The 20,293-nt window shown below is 37.3% G+C and overlaps 1 protein-coding gene across 1 annotated transcript in view; it reads left to right on the forward strand.

Annotated features, from left to right (window-relative positions):
* The window catches only part of ptenb (phosphatase and tensin homolog B), a 34,004-nt gene extending 13,921 nt beyond the window's left edge, over positions 1–20,083 (forward strand). Inside the window, exons 2-9 of the mRNA XM_007896917.2 lie at positions 1,029–1,113; positions 7,423–7,467; positions 10,555–10,598; positions 10,987–11,225; positions 11,960–12,101; positions 12,800–12,966; positions 15,627–15,857; positions 19,478–20,083. Of these exons, the coding sequence (XP_007895108.1) occupies positions 1,029–1,113; positions 7,423–7,467; positions 10,555–10,598; positions 10,987–11,225; positions 11,960–12,101; positions 12,800–12,966; positions 15,627–15,857; positions 19,478–19,666 (1,142 nt within the window). The 3' untranslated portion in view covers positions 19,667–20,083. The remainder of the gene's footprint in view (positions 1–1,028; positions 1,114–7,422; positions 7,468–10,554; positions 10,599–10,986; positions 11,226–11,959; positions 12,102–12,799; positions 12,967–15,626; positions 15,858–19,477) is intronic.
* The last annotated feature ends 210 nt before the right edge of the window (positions 20,084–20,293 follow it).

Genomic DNA, 20,293 nt, shown 5'->3' on the forward strand with positions numbered 1-20,293 from the left:
TATTGGTCAAAGCTGCTCTGTCCCATTGTAGGAAATATTCGGGTATCAGTGGAACTATCCAGTTCATTGTGGTCTATCCGTTCTGATTAATGTTCCTGAGATAGTCTTCTTTGAGATTTTTAGACTAATTTCCTACATTTTCTCCATAAGTGGTGAGGAAAGAAAAGTGTCAGAGTGCTTCCCGTTCTGCTCCAAGCTTCATCTACTAGATCCAGATGAACTATTGACAAAACACATAGATTTGAATATGATACCAACAATTTATTTTTCAGCACAGAACTGAAATTAAATCTGAAACGTTATGGAATGTATGCCTTGGTACTGCACTAAGCCATACCTTTTATCTACTAAGCTAGCTGAAGAGCTGGAATGTACCTTTTAATAACAACTGACCTACAGTACTGATGTCAGTTCTGGATTTGCTAGTACAGAAATGCAGAACCACTTGAAATGGTTCGCCATTAAAGGTAATTCAGTGCTGTGCTGATCTATTTTTGGTCTACAGTTTAATTGAGCAATCAAAACTGTGAATAGGATTACATACATTTGATGTAGCCATTATATCTGTTGCACAAAATTGTTTTTTATATATAAGAGCACGTTGAACAAAGTTTAGGAAAATCTGGAAAATGCTGTAACTTTTTTTTGTTCTTGGTCTTGATTGAAATATTGGTGTTTTGTAGATATCGTGTAATTCTAGAATATATTGAGTCGGAACACCAAATTTTGGTCCTAGAGCAAGAAAGAAACTGGTGACTAATTATTTATCATAAATAATCCTGGAGACTGTATTTTGCAGGAATATATTTCGAAAAAGGAAGGTCGCAAACACTTCACTACCTCATTGGAGTTGAAGTAAATATGCTTCAGATAATAGGATGGCTACAACAGTAACTAGGAAGAAACCAATCGCTACAGTTTGGCAATAGTGTAATTTGCAATCTCTTGCATTTGACTACTCGGTTGGTTTCTATCAATTAAATACTGATGTACAGGATTCTTTGTTGTTCTTAACCTTTTGTAATCAGATATTTATCCAAACATCATTGCCATGGGGTTTCCAGCGGATAGACTTGAAGGTGTCTACAGAAACAACATTGATGACGTAGTGAAGTAAGTACTTTTATTCAACTTTTCATTTTCATTATTTTGATCCTATGAACATTCTGTTGTCTTAGTCAAATAAGCTTGTGCTTTTTTTGGATACTAATTATAGTACGTGAAGTTAGTATAAATGTTACAGAAAATGTGGCTTCAGTCTGAAAAAATTCCTATTGTGTACAGTCATTGGGGACAACCCATATCCCTCTTTCAAAGCAATCCTAAATTTTATTTTGGTAACATGTATCGACTTTTCACATTTTTATCTTCATACCAGCCTACGGATTCTGCTTTCTCCAAGATTCTTTCTATCCTACAGCTTACATCAGCAAGATTTATTGCCACTTAAAATCAACCTGAACTAAGAAACGTTAATGTTTGTGGGAAGCCTAAAAATTCCAATAGTAGTTGTACATGTTACATTTGGCATTTTCAAAAAATTCTATTGTGTCTTGGTTGGCCAGTTTGATGCTTGCTTTATTTTCCAGAAGAGTTTTTGGTTTTCTTTGCTATAGAGTTGTTAACAATATTCTGAAATAGCTTGAACTATAGAAAATCACTAGAGTCCCATTTTATCCATGCACCATGTATCTTGTCCTTTTATCCGCATAAATCACTAAAGCGAAAATTAGACATGGTGCCTGCGAGATGCCAGAAAATATACTGTTGTATACGTTCTTCTAAGGGATAGAAATAGAGATATTGAAGAAATAGAAAGTTAGAGGGAGACTGAAAGAGAAGTGAGTAAAAGGGAAAAATAATTCAGAATAGCAAAGTTGTTGGTCTCAATTAGCTGTCTACTGTAACTTGTTTTATCTTACTTCTATGAACCCCAAAGGTTTAAAATCACAACCTATCTAGTTTAAAATCAGTTGCTGGTTTGAATCCTTTTTTAGGAATTGAGGTGGATAGTTAACTTTGAACTAATTTTATCATTCAGAAGAATGAGCCAGATTGCTTGGGTCTTTGTTTTATTAACTCTTCATTGGAGCTATCAACAACAACTGGAACAAATTGCATTTAAAAAGAGCCTTTCATTTAGGTCAATGTATTGGGAGTTTTCTACAATTAACAATATCCTACTGTAATCCCATATTTCTGCTTTTTGTCCACAACTTTTGTCAATGGAAGATTACTCTAAACTGAGTGGCAAAAGCCTACAAGGAAGTCCAGTGGTTCTGATGGTAATGAATGAAGATTAAGCAGTTTGTAATCAACAAAACCTTCAAATTGAATTACCATAAATATTCTGCAGAATGCCGAGTTTCTTTAAAATGTGTAAAATACAGTTTCTAAAGTGCTTATCAGGGTTCATAAAATCCCAACCTGTGTAATAACATCACGTTCACTGTGCAAAACGTACTCACAAAAAGACGGTGGCAACTCAATAGCCTAGACGTTGGCCATTTAGGACCACAGGAAGCCTTGGGTCCACAGGGCACCCATTTTATTAACAACTGTTCTAAAGGAGTGGTTTATTCTGTATTTTCTTTAAGCACTAGGATTAGCAACACTAAAATACCTATATCTAGCAAAAAAATATGTAATATGTTTTTAAAGAGTATGTTGGGATTTTAAAATATTGCCCAATCGATATTTGAAATATAAAAAAGAAACTCCTTTGTAAAATGTCTGCAGTTTCTATGGATGCCAATCAGGAAATGGTTTGATGGGATAATTCAGTTTGAGCTGAGTATTAAATTTCTGCATTGGCAGTATTCCAATCTGCAGGATTCCCTATGAAGCTACTCATTGATGCTTCTCTTGTTCATGCCAACTAAACAGCTCCTTGTAGAAAAGTGTGTGGGAGGGTGGGGTGCGGGAGAGAGAGAAAACTAAAACTATAATGCTCCCCCAGGATTGATCATATTTTTGGATTGATTTTGTTTAATTATTAGATGGTGCAGGAAATTTGGTGTATACTGCTGTATGCATCTGATACTGAATTTAACTTGCATCAAGTGTTTCTTGATCAGCGTTGAGAACCAGAAAAAGAATTCTGATTGTGTTGCTTGTTACAAAGATGTTCACTGATTTCTCATCGTTGATGTTGCCTTTGTTCTAAGCTAAGAGACCTTAATGGCATGGCTCTACGGAGGTGGAGCTAACAACATGCATTTAAAATGTCTTCCAAAAGAGCTAAAACAATGTTTTAAATCGCCTGGATGGAAGTCTTTTTTTCTCATTGCGTTTGTTTAATGTCAACCATATTAATGTGCTTCTAGGCTCCACCATTCTTCCTGACCCATTTCAGTTGCTGATAACCCTTTGTATAAGGAAATATTTCCTGATTTCTATCTTAAAATTTCTTAACCACCCTGAACCTATGTCCTCTTGTCTTGCTGCTGTAGCATTTCTGAACAAAGTGTTATGTTTTTACTTTCTCCTGCTTGGTGCATTGAAACAGAGTTCCCCTGACTTGCTCTGACACCATCCAGTTACTTGTATGACTTGATATTTACAACTTCTTTTAGAATCGTATTACATAACCGTATTTTAAGACCCAATTTTTAATTAATTATATGCCTGTTAGAAAACATTGCACCATTAATCCTATGACACAACTCTTCAGTAAATATTAAAAATTTAGTTTCCCTTGTATCACAGGTGAGGTACCTTGTTTGTTTGGCCAACTGTTGGCTTCAACAAAATCAGGGGTGACCTTCTAACCTTTCCTTGTAAAAGTATTTTACCATGTTTTCATTCTGCTTGCATCTGTCGCATTGCTTTAGTTTCTGCACCAGAAAACATCATCCAACTAGCATGTGTTAAATTTACTTATAGAGCCTCAAAACGAAGTGACATCTCAGGATTTGTAGGAAAGGATATCTCCTAGCATAAGTCAATGTGTGTGCTTTCTGCAAAACAATCCATTTGACCTTATTCACTGTTGATTAGCTACTTGCTTTGAAAAGCTTCCATTCCCAGTCGCTCAAGCACCAATGTTCTCCACAGCGCCTTTGATTGTCTTTATTGGTGCTTATTTATTCTCTTTATTGCCATAGTCCCATTCTTTAATCCTATCCTTATCAAAGTATTCATCCAGATTTTATTTCCAAAATAATTAATTGATGCTGCTTTAACTGATTTTATGCAAAAACTTACTAATTGGAGGAGAGGATGGGACACCTTCCTCCCAGAAAGAGAAAAATACAGCAGAAGTTGGTTCCGGTAATATTGGTGCCACCGCCTTGATTCTGTATAAGACCACATATTGTACTATATAGATTTTTTTATTAGAACTTGATAATTGTGCAAATGTAGTTCAGTGCTGTACAAAGGATCTATTTATGTCCTGTTTAAACTGCTAGGAGCCAAGCAATATTGCTTCTAACAGTACAGCAATGTAGTGTGGTAAGCTTGATTTACACTTCCTGTTCTTAGCATGTTGGTCAGGGAATTTTTTTTGGTGATGTATGCAACTTGTGCAGAATCAAGATTTTTTTAAACAAAATTGTATCAAAGAGCAATTGCATGTCAGTACCATTTAAAATGGTTCCTTAGAAATTGTTGGAATGTTTTCAAGCAACCATTAGAAACGGAACCTGAATTACTTTGCACCTACGACATTTAGACTCCAGCTGGGTGAATCAAAATGTGAATGAAACGGTTCCTCAGGTGGTTGGAGCAGCTAGGCTCCAGTGCGGAATTGCACCTCACAAAACATTTATACTGCATCTCCAATTGTTTCAATATTTTAATTCTAATGCACAATGATATTCAATTTAGAATGGTGCCATTACACTCAAGCAGACTGAAAATTAACTCTAGCCTTTCAAAAATTGCTAACTGATTAATTGGAACCTCGCTTGTGTATTGATTTTGATGCATCTGTATTACTAATTTCTAGTTCTACAGATTTAAACTCAGATTTACTGCTTGAATCCCTGCAAGAGATTTTTATACCAGTGAAATTTATACTGCTGATGGTATAAAGCCAAAAACAATACTGAAGCAGCTTAGGTTGGGGAGGGGGTTCTCACCTTACATCACCAGCATGCTTTTGCCAGTGTAGTGCAAGTAATTTTGTAACAGTAATTTGAATTGCTTTATGCAGATGATGACCTATCTTTGTTTGATTTTTTTAAGTGTAGATCAATTGTAAAACTTCTTTTATAGTTTAAATTCGAGTTTTTCAAATGAACAGACTTGAATGGTTAAATGAGCTGTATGTGAACTTGATTTGACCCTTGTGTTGCATTGTCCAAATAACTTCCTCCTGTTTTCAAACAGGACATGTGTCATAGAGACGTACAATGGTGCAGCCATGTTATTAGCAGGATTCTGTTAACAGAAAAGATTAGAGATGTTGAAATAAGTTTTTCATTTAACCTGAAAAGCTCAAAAATTAAAGGGAAAACAAATGTATAATAAAAAAGTATTTTGTGTGATTATTTTATGTAAATCTGACAAGTAATTTTGAGCACTTTTAGCATCTTTGTGGAATAAAACAGTTTTTCTTGTGTATTTGTACGCAATAATTGGGAAATTGTTTGAAACCGAGGATTAGAATAGTAACCACAGGGTAGATTGCCAGCTCTCCTTACTCTCGGGCAGACCAACAGTGCCACTTTGATATCCCTCGAGTTGTCGCAAATATTTTTTTAAGAATGACTATTAAAATCACTTGTTGCTTTAACAAAAGATTGACGTAAATAAATTCCCTTAATCCTAATCGTGAGCTATCTTTGATTTCTGAAATACTCTGAAAGAGTTTACATCTTCCATTAGGTCATGCTTATCTTAGAAAATAAGCCTACAATTTATGGGTATAATTGTATGTGCCAAATAACAGTGTTGAATGAACTGAGGACAGATCACTTTATGCACAAAATGCAGTTGTAAAGCAGGATTAAAGAAAATACAGTGCATCTGGAGTATCCGTAGTTGGCATTGCTGTGTTAAAAGTTGCTGCATTCACCTGCATAATACAGTCACACCACTTTACAGGATGACCTGTGAAAGGCTTTGAGACATCTCAGCGACTGAATAAGGCGCTATATTAAATGCAAGGATTAGTGATGCAGACGAAAAGGTCCTCAGTGGAGAAATGGGGTGCAGACTTGATTCCTTCCTTGGCACTTCATGAAATTTGAAAACCTGGGTTGGGGGGAGGGGAGAAAGAGTCTGATAATCTGGAGACGCATTTGCCTGTGGAAGCAGTAGATAACAGCCCTGTGTATTGCATCATGAGTATGTTGGTCAAACCGCAAGTTTCATATGACCTCAGGATAATTGAATTCACCAACAGCAATTATGCCTAGGAAAGGAACAAAATTTGCTCTGAATGTTAATGTCTTGCTAAATAACCCACTCATTACCGTCTTATATGGCGTTTGGGGTAACTCAGTGTAAAATGCTAATGGAAAATATGGAGATTGCATTTGCGTCTGAAGGGTGCACCCATTAATTCTGAAGAATGATGCCATTCCTTTTTTTTTGCTCCTAAAGTTATTTAAGATTTCTTAGGGTCTGAAGATATGCAGTTCTAGATAAAGCAATTTACTAGAATTAATTTGACATTTGATAGTAACCTGAAAATATGATTTTGATTTGTGCATTTAAAGAAATATTTAGGACTACACTCAACATATGGCCATGACGGCGTCTCGGAGCGCTTAAATAACCCAATAGTCCCATGGTTATCTGATCAAATTGTGATTCCAAGGGAAGTGAATTGTTGATAGAAAGTGACTTTGGGTGTTTTATGATAAGGATAACCTCTTCAATGATGGTGCCACCAGCAGCTGTTCATTTAATCCGAACATCCCTAGATTTAAAAGGAAGCATGCATGTTGTCCTTTTATGAAGTTGTCTAAATTTAACTTATCCACTCTTAAGCTGGTAACAAGAGGAAGAAGCAATGGCTATGGGGCTATGTAGCGATTTAAAAGCCATTTGACTGCCATTGTTCTTTGCTAGAACCCACATTTATTCCTTTTCTCCTTTGCTTAACAGTACTACTGTTCCCTACTGCAGTGAAAGTTTTGAGTTTTTAAAGTTCCTTGATTAATAAAGTTACATTGGTCAATGTTGGGTCGCTCCTTTAGCCAATTATCTATTCTTGCCTTAATCATTATATGTTTACCATCACAGAGGAGGCCTACCCAATTGCATTTTATTCTCTTTTGTTTTTTGAATAGAATTATTACATTTTAATTTGAAAGAAAATGTACATGAATACATTTTTGACACTTAATCACTTCATTAATAAATTGTTTTATACTGATTTACAAATGATGGTTTGAAGTTTAGTTCTAAATATTTCATTTGAAACTTTAGAAATAATGCTCTATTGACACCTTAATTTTTTTGACCTAGATTCCTGGATGCAAAACATAAAAACCATTACAAGATATACAACCTGTAAGTATTTCTTTATATTATTATGATGTCCCTTGTTTGAAGATGTTATTAGTTCAACTCAAAACAATTAAAATATACTGTTGTTTTTTGAAAGCTGAAGTGTGTTTAACATTCAATGAAAATGTTAAGGCTGATGTGAACTCTTGATTGGAAGTATTTTTTTTTGTTTTGCTTTTGATAACTCGCTGTTGTAAGCAATTACTGGAATCTACTGTATCTTCAGTTATTTTCACTGTTAAATTAAGAAAAAATGTCTCAAATTATCCAAATCTAGTAATAATGAGACATAATGGCATGAACGAGGGTGCAAAACATTAAACAAATTAAATAGAATTGGAGAGAAGCAATAGTTCAAATGCTAGTGGTTGAGTAATGCAGAATTTGGCACTGAAATGCCTGGAGGAGAAAGGGTTGATTGAGGGAGATCGGGCGTTCCACGGTCTTGCCGTTTGAGTAACAAACAATGCAGTGTTTTCGTCTTAATGTACGTGTGCTTATTTAGAGCTGAAGCAGAACAAGAGGAAAGTAGGAACGTTTGGAAGAGCAATAAACACATAATATAGTAGTTTCTAAAAAGAGAAAAGGGTTTTGATAATAAAAGGTTGGAGGGCAGAGAGAAGACTAGGATCCTCTGTACAATGAAATAATTTTCTGCAGAACCTCATCTGATGTGGAAGCTGCATTTAAGTCTTGGAGCGGCTGGAGCTTTATAGAATGGTAATAGTTATCGAAAGAAAAATAATTTAGTATGAAAGTAGAACCCGAGCTTCTAGAAGGTAACTTAAGTGGTGGAGAAAATGTGGAAGGTCCTTTTGAGATTTGCAGACATGGGTCAGGAATATGAATAGATGAAGAATTTGTAAGGTTGGAGTCATAAAATGTAAAGTGTACAAGCTATTCAAAGATCCAGGATTGATTGTCCTAATGGAAGGGCTTCTAGAATACTGGATTACATTTTTCTTCTCTTCAGACAAGGGAGCATACCTTTAACAAAATGTGTTACCACCAAATCCTGAGTCTGTTAAAAACAGCACAAGATAAGGCCTGTTTCAGGGATCAGCTGCCAAATTTGGGAAGTAGTGATGGGTATTGGCAGAAGTCTTGTTTGCTCCGTACCAGCCCATACAGCACACCTCTACTCATTTGGGCATGTTTTGAAAAGCTCAGTAATGAATCAGTGTTAGTTTTAGGGAGAGAAGTTTGTCCATCTTACTCTTTCTTCTCCCTTCCCAAGTTGAAGCTTAATTCTTAAACATTTTAAAATAAAATGATTTGCTCCATGGCCTCTCTTTAAATGTAGCCCTAGTATCTTCCACTGAACCCATCTGGAAAAGATACAGGAACCACGGAAGTACATTTATTTTCACAACATAAGCTGGGAAATGCGTAATGTAGCCCGTCAGCTAAATTTTCCCAGATGTGCTTAATAGTAACTGGGAAATTAGGTTTATAGCTGAGAACAGAGGTTCACTTGGGACTTGGGCCTTCAAATCCTTAAAATCCCATAACATTAGAAAAGCCATTTTTAACTAGTTATTTTCAATATATTATGTCATCATTTGATTTATACACTCTAGACAAATTTAAAAAAAGCGCCCCATATCTGCATACCAGATAACCACTTGTTTGTTCAAATACAACCCAAGAATACCATACCAAGAATCTTTAGTTTCACATAGTCTTAATGCATATGTGTATCTAGCGGCTGAATTTTATTGGGCATCTGTGTTTTAATTAACAGCAGGAGTTTTTGATTGTATGTTTCTGAATCTAATACGTGTACAGTTTGATAAGAGAAGAGCTATCACTGATTGCCCTGTGGGTGGAGAGAAAAAGACCACTTGACCCTGTGAGGGACTGAGAAAAGCATTTCTACTGTGGTGGAAGAGCTGACATTGAAGAGATAAAGGACAGGCACAATATGTAAAGAATTAGAATTGTGGAAGAGAACTGGGAAAGAGAAGGGCTGGCCTTGTGTGGGTGGAAGAAGAAAACTGGTACGGTGTAATATTATAGTGACAACATAATATCTGATGGTTTTGGTCAGTGCCTTACCCTGGATTTGTGTGATGGTGCCACACTTTATTCTTATCCACAATGAGACCTGGTCACAATTCATGTGGATATTAAGCACATCTGGGAGGATTTAGCTGATGGGCTGCAGTTATCCATTTTCCCAGCTTCTGTTGTGAAAATAAATACACTTCTGAGTTTCCTGTGTCCAGCTGTCTGGTCGGCAACTTAAATTTGACATTTGAAATGAATCAAGCCAAAGTACTATGTTTTAAGATAGTGGCAGTATTGATACTGTGTGTGTGTCCTTGCACATTTACAAAGTGCGCTGAAGACCTTTATTGTGGAGACCTGTAGCTCAGTGGTTAAAGCACTCACCTTGCAAGCGAGACACCTGGGTTCAATTCCAGGCAGGGCGAAACCTTGGGCAAGTTTCCTTACTCCACACGCCTAATAATAATCCCTCCAAAAACAAAAACGATAATAGATTGGTCACTTTCAATCCACAACTGTTTGTGGGACACTGCTGTGCGCAATTGGCTGCCACGTTTCGCCCACAAATATACGGTCATTTCACTTTACAATCTATTCTGTGAAGCGCTTTGAGACGTCGAGAAGATGTAAAAGCGCTATATCAAATGCAAGGATTATTATTATTTATATTAGAACGCTGCTCTTATTCCTGATTACTTAAATGCAATGTTGATTTTTAGATAGTCGATTCTTATCAAAATTGTAGATTTAATAGTGGTTTATAATAAAAGGAGGTGTTTCATCTTGATGGGGCAGTTATGGGAGGAGTTTAATGTGGTGTTAACAGAGGCAATTTTAAATATCTCCGGAAAAGATCAAATTTATCATCAAGAACTGTTTTGAAGGATGCCATTTTTAGCTGCTTGAATCAGAGAATCCCACATGGAAAGGTTTGATTTCTATATTTTTATGTATGTACAAACTGCTTGCACAGGCAACCAAAAAAACGTTTTTTTAAAATGAAAAAGACATGTATATGGTATTGTGTGCTAATTTACAATTCAATTATTACGATTAAGTTTTGTTTTTCTTTCTCTCCAGATGTGCAGAAAGACATTATGATGCTACTAAATTTAATTGCCGAGGTGAGTTAACTGTTTGGGGATCTTGCATTATGAGATTAATTCGTAGAGATAGTACCAAGTTAGTTTGTTTGCATTGTCATTTGAAACGGTAATAATGAATCTTGGTCCTGTGTTAGTATTTTGTATGCTGACGATATGTGTGGCATGAGTTTTTAAAAAGGCAGAATAAATAAACTTGCTTTTAGTGAAGTATGTTGCTGATATTTCATTTTATTTTGCTTTGACAATCACTATTTTCTGTATTGTGATTTATATCCTGGTACAGAATAATGGTTCCAATATTAATCTATGGTGAAGACCCCTTTAATAAAATCTTTATTCAGTATCAGCTAACATATTTCTACCACAAGGTTTTAGTGTCTTTGAATAACCTCATTTATTCCTTTAGTCGCACAGTATCCTTTTGAAGACCACAATCCACCACAGCTAGAACTCATCAAGCCATTTTGTGAGGATCTAGACAACTGGCTGAGTGAAGATGATAACAATGTTGCAGCAATCCATTGCAAAGCTGGAAAGGGACGAACAGGTGTAATGATCTGTGCTTATTTGCTACATCGAGGCAAATTTCTTAAAGCACAAGAAGCCCTAGATTTCTACGGCCAAGCAAGGACCATAGATAAGAAGGTCAGTGAAAATAGTCTTTGTTTCAGTCACTTGTAAAACATTTGAAAAAATAGTTACAAACATTTCTTAAAGGAAAACATGTTAGTCCTTAGATAGATGATTTTCTTTTAAAAAAGACCTTTTCTGAGCTAGGATTTTAGAATGTGCAGTTGTCCCAGGGAGTAAAATCACCTGAAAGCATCAGCTTTTAAATGTTATCTTTATTGACAACTGTATGAATGTTTTTTAAGTCACTCTGAGGCCTCATTATGGACTGCCATATGGATTGCATTTGATACCAGCAGATCTGAAATTCCCACACATTTTAAACTGGTGGTGACAAATCCAAACTCCCCAATGAGAGTAAAATAGGCCAGAGTGCCTTTAATAGTGAGTTTCCACTATGTAGAGATATTCTGTGTATCTAGGGAAGTAACAATATTATTTTTAATTTAGAATTTTAAGAGTTATCAATAGTCAAATGTTAATTGAGGCTTATTTTAGCTCATTCGCTTGGGGAAATCTAGCTCTCATCTTCACATTCCTGGAAAGAATGCAAAGGAAGAGCTAGTATTCCAGTGTTCCTATGTAAATGTTTCAGGAATTGGTAAATTATACATAATCTGTTTTAAAGTATGCATGGAACAGAAGGCTATGGTAATAGATTGGTTTTAAGATTTGAGATGAAAATTCTCCTTGGTAGTGGTAGAAACAACTTCAAAGTATTCACTTAATAAACGTTATGTACTTTTCAGGGTGTAACGATTCCCAGCCAGAGGCGTTATGTACATTATTACAGCTACCTTTTGAAGCACAAATTGGAATACAAACCAGTGGCATTACTGTTTCACAAGATGCGGTTTGAAACTGTTCCAATGTTCAGTGGTGGAACATGTAGTAAGTGACCTTTTTAAAAATAATTTTGTATTGGAAAAAAGTTAAACTGTAAGACTGCTATCAATGCTGTGGAAACTAAGTGGCAATATAAAAATCCTATGAAAAGTGCTAAATTGTGCAAAAACTAAGGCAAACGTTTTCAGTTAATACTTCAGTAGAATGTTGTGGCGAGCTGCATTGTCGCAGGTGCTATCCTTCGGATGAGATGTTAAATCAATATTCCATTTACCTGTTCAAGGGTGGATGATAAAGATCCCATGATACTATTCAAAAACAGGAGGCAGTTTCTCCCAGTGGTCTGGGAGGCCAACAATCCCCCAGGAAAAATTGGTTGTTCAGTTCATGGCCGTTTGTGGGACATTGCTACGTGCAAATTGGCTGCTATGTTTTCCTATCAATGCAGTCACTATACAGTAAATCCTATGAAGCACTTGAGATATTTTGTTGACGTGTTAAGATGTTGTATCAAATGCAAGGATTAGTATTCTTGTTTTTTTTTAAAAAATAACTTCCCAAATCAATATATTTACCAAACAACTTCTGGCAATAGCTCTTAGGGGCATTTTTGTGATAACTCCATTTGTTTGTTGTTCTATGATGCATTACAAACTGAGCAATGATATATTAGTATATGTTTGTGTTTATGACGAGACTTTTTTTACTATTGTGACAAAAAAGCTGATTTGTTTGCTCTTTAGATCCTATGTTTGTGGTATCTCAGCTGAAGGTGAAGATCTACACTTCCCCTTTGGGACCGACCAGACGTGAAGAAAAGTACATGTATTTTGAATTTCCTCAGCCCTTGCCAGTATGTGGAGATATTAAAGTGGAATTCTTCCACAAACAGAACAAGATGATGAAAAAGGTTTGTTCCTCCCAGATTTTCAGCTCCTTTATTCCTTAGTTGAGAGTATAAATGTTTGATTATACAATGAGGCGTATAGTAAGTTTATTCTGATTGTGCTAAAGGAGTTTTGCCATCCATGCCCCTTTTTTAAAAAGAAAAGAAATTGCACATATTAGTGATGTCCACATTATACTGCCATTACAGATATTGCTGATTAACTGATGAAAACAACAATCTTAAATAGGTCTAATGACCAGATCAATGTTTTGAAAACCTTTTGAGGATCATAGTTGGTTAATAAAAGGGCTTAAGTGTATTTGCAACAAGAGAAATGATCATTTTTTTACTTAGATAATGTAACTCGTCTACTTTGTATTAATTTTACCTCAGTTCTAATTTAAAATGATTCTGTGATCGATGTAATTGAATTAAGCAGGGAATCTACTTTGTGATGTTTAAGTGAAATTACATAACTTTTGGGAAAAAAAGTGATGGTTTAAACAATCGATCTGCATGGTAATCTTTTTTTTAAAAAAATGTTCTGCCTACTTTTGTTTATTTACTAGGGAAATAAATTATGTTTTTTTTTAAATAATCTTTGCATTTGATATAGTACCTTTCAAAGTGCTTCACAGGATTTACTGAAAAGCATAGTGATTTTTCTAGCTGAACGCAGCAGCCAATTTGCACACAGAAATGTCCCACAAATAGCTATGGAATGAAATTTCCATTTTATTTGGGAAATTGTTGGCCATGACACAGGAACAAACTCAATTTTAAGGAACTTTTGGTGAATTAATTTTTTTCCATTATAAAATCTTCCATTTTGCTATTTCATAAGAAGCCAGTTGAAAAATATTATTTTGTCACTTTTGTCCTTTCCCCTCTTTCTTTTCATCCCCTCTCTTCCTGTGCCTCTCCAGTATGCACACCATCTGCATTTTCCTTCTCACAGTTCCTGCTACTGCTTGTTCAAAGATTTTGATTTAATTTATTTAGTGAGTACTTCAGGAAAGTCTACCCAGTATTCTGTTCTGTTTATTCTAATAGCTAGAGATATCTTCCTCTTATCTATCTTCCTATAGCAAGCTCATGTAGGATCCTTCCAACTTGTGGAAAAGAGTGAAACAAAATGCTTTAACAGCCATGATCTTCAGAGCTTGATTTCGTTCTTCTGGAAGCATGGCCTACTCTGGAGAAAACTTTGAATAAAATGCTGTAATCTATTTCAGCACTTCAAACAAATAAACTATTACACCCTACTTTTTTAACATGCACTATATTGTATTCCACATTAAACCTTCAAATGTTGGAAGATATAAAGTACCTGCACTCTTAAAGGTCCACATTTCAGATTCAAAGGGTTGCATATTCTCTTGTCTACCCTGATTTGTTCGGAACAAAAGTTACAATTGGGGATGTAATTTTTAAAAAAAGATGAGGTGGTTAAAAATGAACCATTTCTTCACAGGATTGTAGAATATTTTACCCACAACCAAAAATTTCTAAATGTATCTTGACCCATGTATCTTCCCGGTTCCAACCAGCATTTTTCTCAGTACAAGAACAGAAGCTGCTGAATGAGTAATGCTTCTAAGTCATATCCCTCCAAAATAGGGATGTGAAAGGGACAAGATATGTTTTCCCTTCTTCCTTACCCCCTACTCCTGTTGGGCATAGAAAAATGTGAATTAACTTTTGATTGCAGAACTAACAGAAACAGTTTTTGCAATAGTTCACCATGAATCAGAAGCTTTTCATTACCTATAAATCAACTTTGATATTTGCAACGGTAAATAGACTAGATTAAACTAGTTACAAAGGCGTTTGGGATGGGTTGGAGAAATTTTATATGGTCAAAAGAGCAGTCTTTGATTATGGTATGAATTAAGGCCTGTTGAAATCTGATTCAATTATCTTCTGCATCCAGTTATCAAAAGATATTTTATGAAATTGAAGACCATTAGCGGTATTAAATCTTTAAATGAACTGTGAACTGGATGATAACTCACACCTCGCAAAATTAAGATAGATTGTCTAACTGCAAATAATACTAAATTTATTTTACAATAAAAAGATTCCATATAACTAACTTCATTTAAACAGAATGTGGACCCCAACATTATCAAACTTTTTTTAAAAAAATCTTGTTGTTGTGCTATTGAAATCCATCGGGGCACTTCAAATCCTGTTGTTTTGTTTCATAATATGTTAATGCAACTCTGGAATTTGAAGTTTCTGATTGCAGTGATTGCATCATTCACATGATTGTGACATCTTAATGACCAGAGGCTGCTATTGACCAATTCCTATTGTAAGACGGCTTGGAAATTTATTGATTCCCAACCTTCTACCAACTAGAGTTCTACTGTAGAGGTTATGATATTCCCTGTATTAGTTGAGCGTTAGCAACTAACTGGTGCAATATTTCTGGTCCAATATTGTGCTTCAAGAGTTGACAGTCCACCACTGGCCCAAAGAAGTATTGAATTGCCATTTTGTGTAGGTTTAAAGAATAAAAATGTCAAGTATATTCAAAGGAGTTAAGATCACAGTGATGTACCACCAGAGCTTTACTCTGCATCAGGTCTACTGTGGTTTTTTAAATGCGATTCATAACTTAAATGCTGTATCAAATGGTTGATATAATTTAAGATTGATAACTTTTTTTTTTGCAGGATAAAATGTTCCATTTCTGGATAAATACGTTCTTCATCCCACCACCAAATGAGAATTTAGATAAGGTAGAAAATGGCAGCATAGTTACAGAAAAGGAAGGTGACAATTGGTGCTATGGTACAGAGCGTACAGATAATGACAAGGAATATCTGGCCCTTACATTGACTAAAAATGAACTTGACAAGGCAAATAAAGACAAAGCCAACAGATATTTTTCACCAAATTTCAAGGTTGGTAAAAATATTTCATTTCTAAGATTTAGAAACTGAAAATTTAAGTCAATATTTTCCGAAGCTTAAACCTTGCTGAATGTTTTTGTGTTCATTAATGCTACTCTTTCTTTACTATTCAATTTTATTGTAATTCTGCAATGGTCTGTTAAGTAGCTGGTAATTTCTTTTGGAAACTAAGATATCTGGCTGAATATTTTATCATCTCGGCGTCTTTTGAAGGAGTCAATTGACAAGGAGTCATTTTGCTTGCATTATGGTCCCTCTCTTGTCTTTCTCCATCTCCATTCATTCTATTGTGTAATGTCATTCTGAACTGCTCTCTTGGTTATTTGTATGTAGATTTTTTTTGTGTGCAGTGTGAATTGGTGGTGTATCCTTTTTTTAAAAAAATTCAATAACATTTTGTTGAGCTTTCAACAAAGTTAGTTTTGAATGGTTCCATTAATACATTTTCATGCTTTGTTCAGTTTTGGCCTTCTATGAGCTAGTTGATTATAGCTAATCCAGCACCCAACTTCAGGATCCAGATTGTATGTTATGGATCCTTTCCAGTGAAAGTATCAGTTTTCTAATGTTGTACAACTTTCAAAAGTGAAACTTTTCCGAAACTGAAGAAAGGAGCATTTTTAGATGTAATTCTCTGTATGCTGTGTAGGCTATGATGTGATGAGAATGATCAAGTTCAGTTTTTTCCAATGCACTAGCCTACAGTTGAATCAATTCGGAGAATGCCAAATTATGATTACTCTTTCAATCTTTGCACCGATTTATGGAACTCTCAAGCATTCCACAAGCAATATTCCACACTATCTCATATGGTTAGGGAGAAGGCATTGGGATCTTCAGAGACTCAAAAGAATTTGAATGTAACTCTCTTGAAGCAGCCACTTTCAATTTGTTCTAAGCCTGATTGACCCTGATGCGCAACAAAAGATTATGACGAACCTCGTGATAGTCATTTCTTGCAAATGGAAAAGTCATTGGTCACAAAGAATCTATTAAGACACGAGAATTGATTTAGTCCCAAGTCATCCACTATAGTGAACAATGTTTTTCACAGCAAATGACAAATTATGATTACTCTTTCAATCTTCACCCCAATTTATGATAGTGGCTCTGCATACATAAGTATCCGCAGTCCAGGCCCTAGCAGTAAACTGGTAGGTGGCACTAATCCACACTGTTGTCATTGGGTTTTTCCAAGTGTGGCGGGTGATCATCCTACCTTTAAGGAGGAAGATGAATGGATTACAGTCTTCGAGCATCAGTCATGAGATCAAAACTATTCTTAGGGTAACAGCTGTATCTCTTGATGACTGTTAGACATTGGTAGTTGGCTAGTTGGGACTCTGTTCTAGAAGACATGGAAACTATTTTTAGAACCAGTGGAGGTATGCCCAACCTATTGCTTTCCAAGCTACCAGGTGTTTTGGTTCTCTCAGCAACCACAAGCTATTTTTGAGACTGCTGACCTCTTTACACTATCCTTCCCCCCTCAAAACAGCCACTATCACCCCCACCTTGAAGAAACCTTCCCTCGACCCATCAGAGCTATCTAGCTACCAGCCCATCTCAAATCTCCCTTTCCTATCCAAGGTTCTTGAGAGAGCCGTTGCCTCCCAGCTTCGCTCTTTCCTCTCACTCCCTCCATGAACCGCCCCAATCGGGTTTCCGTGCAGCCCACGGCATGGAAACTGCTCTGGTCAAGGTAACAAACGACATCCTGACCATGGGTGACCAGGGCTCCCTCTGCCTCCTCGTCCTCCTCGACCTCTCTGCCACCTTTGACACAGTGGACCACTCAATCCTCCCCCACCGCCTCTCCTCCCACCTTAACCTTCAAGGTTCTGTCCTTGACTGGTTCAGGTCCTACCTTTCACACCGCCTCCACTTCGTCGCGACAAACTGCTTCTCCTCCAGCCCCCGCACTGTCTCGTGCGGTGTTACTCAGGACTCTGTCCTCGGTCCCTCCTCTTCACCCTTTACATGCTCCCCCTTGGTGACGTCATCCACAGACATGGGGTAAATTTCCACATGTATGCGGATGACACCCAATTCTACCTCTCTGCCTCCACCCTGAACTGCAGGACTACTGGCGTCCTGACCGACTGCCTGTCCGACATCAAGTCCTGGACAAGGGCCAACTTTCTCAAACTCAACATCAGCAAGACCGAGGCCCTCCTGATTGGCTCGCGCCAGCACCTCCGCACCTCAGGTGCTGGCAGCATTAGCCTCCACGGCTGCACACTCAACCTCACTAAGCCAGTCAGGAACCTGGGTATCTTGTTTGACCCTGAATTGTCCTTTCTCCCCCACAACCGGCCATGACCGGACTGCCTACCACCACCTCCGCAACATTGCCAGACTCCGCCCCTGCCTCACCCCTCAGGCTGCCGAAACCCTCACTCACGCATTTGTCACCTCAAGGCTTGATTATGGGAACTCCCTCCTCATTGGCCTTCCCAACTCTTCCCTTCACAAGGTGCAGATCATCCAAAACTCTGCAACTTGTGTACTTTCACGCACCAGGCTCCGTGACTCTTATCACTCCCATTCTCACCCGACTCCACTGGCTCTCCATCCCCCAGAGGATCGAGTTCAAGATCCTCGTCCTCACCTTTAAGGCCATCCAAGGCCTTTCCACGTCTTACCTCTCTGACTTGCTGACTCCCTACCAACCTGTCTGCTCCCTCCGTTTATCGGGCTCCATGTCTCCCGCCCTACTATCGGTGGCCGGGCTTTCAGCCTCTCCGCGCCCCCACTCTGGAACTCCATCCCACAGTCCCTTAGCCTCGCTTCCTCCCTTGTCTCCTTCAAGGCTGGTCTCAAGACCCTTCTGTTCGATCGTGCCTTTGGTCTCCCTCTCACCTCTCTGCCTTCCCTCACCCCTACACCACCCCTCTCCCATGCTCAGGCCCCGACACCTGACTGTTCAGCGCTTTGGGACGTCTTCCCAACGTGAAAGGCGCTCTATAAATGTAATTTTGTTGCTTGTTTACAAGCCAGCTACACATCTCCTATTCAGCATTTAGTTTTCAACAGTAACAATTCTTCACCAAATGTCATGGTGTAACTGGACAAAAACATTGAGTATTCTAGTTATTGGTCTGTTTGTCTGCTGTCTGATATCCAGGTCGCACTGGCTTGGCATCAGCATTCTAGAACTCAGTTCATCTCTGAGGATGTCTATCACTCTGCTGAACTTGTCACCTAAAAATCAGGACCTTGCTCATTACAGAGTGTTCCTGTTTGTGGCACATGTGATTACATAATTCCTATGTGTAACTATTGAATGCTGGATGTTGCTCTGAAGCCTGGATGCTATGTTACATACAGGTAAATAGTTTAAGTAGTCAGCAGTTTATTTTGTCAGTGTTTACTGCATGCATGATTTATTCTTGCACCTAAAGGGTTAATGGCACTTGAATACTAGAAGCTTATTTTATAAACGTGGTATTTTTAGGGGTGCTTTCTAGAAAAATTAGTCTGTTTTGTGAACTGTAGGAAGTCCCTTTTGACTTTGAAATGCAAATTAATTGCTCCAGAATTATTGAATTATTGAAATCAATGAGTAACCTGCCTAATGTGCATCTTGTTGTGTATTTCATGCGCTACAGGTGAAGCTGTTATTCACAAAAACAGTAGAGGAACGACAACCACATCCTTTGGGCAACAGTTCAACGACAGTAACGCCGGATGTTAGTGATAATGAACCAGAGGACTATAGATACTCAGACACCACTGACTCTGACCCAGAGAACGAACCTTTTGATGAAGATCAGCATACGCAGATAACAAAAGTCTGAAATATTTTTATGGGAAAATTAAAACTATGAGAGAAAAAGGAAACAAACTTGAAGAAACTGAAAGCAAGTACCTTTTTTAATGGCAATAGGACAATGTGTCAAGTAAAATGCTACACCGACTATAGGAACAATGATCTTTTCCTGACCAATGTTGTTTAGCCCCATACATACATCCACGAGGTTTTGACACTGTTGTCCAATGGAAAAGATTGCGTAGGTATGTTATGTATATACATTTTTTGTGTCAAATGACATATAAAAGCGCAATCAGGAAAAAGGAGGCACTTTCCCATTTAATTCCAGTTTTATAAAAAGTGGAGACAGATCTGGTGTGTATGTAGGAAAATGTTTCCTTTTGTGTTATGTTGCCAACATTAGGTGCTAACTTATCTGTACAAAGGGTTTATGCCCTGCCCCCCCCCCCCCCCTCCCCCCACCACCACCCAAAAAAACAGATCAGTCTGTTAACGGCTAGGAGGATTTTGGAAAAGGTTTGCATAAAATGCATGTTTTGGGAAAAGGGATTAGAAAGGATGCACAGAAAGGAAAAAGATTGGTTGCAGTACCACCTAAAGTACAATGTTTGCACCTTTCTCTGAGGTGTTAAGCCTAGCAGGTTGTGGAATC

The sequence above is a fragment of the Callorhinchus milii genome, unplaced genomic scaffold (assembly GCF_018977255.1).
Source record: "Callorhinchus milii isolate IMCB2004 unplaced genomic scaffold, IMCB_Cmil_1.0 Scaffold7, whole genome shotgun sequence".
NCBI classification, from domain to species: domain Eukaryota; kingdom Metazoa; phylum Chordata; class Chondrichthyes; order Chimaeriformes; family Callorhinchidae; genus Callorhinchus; species Callorhinchus milii.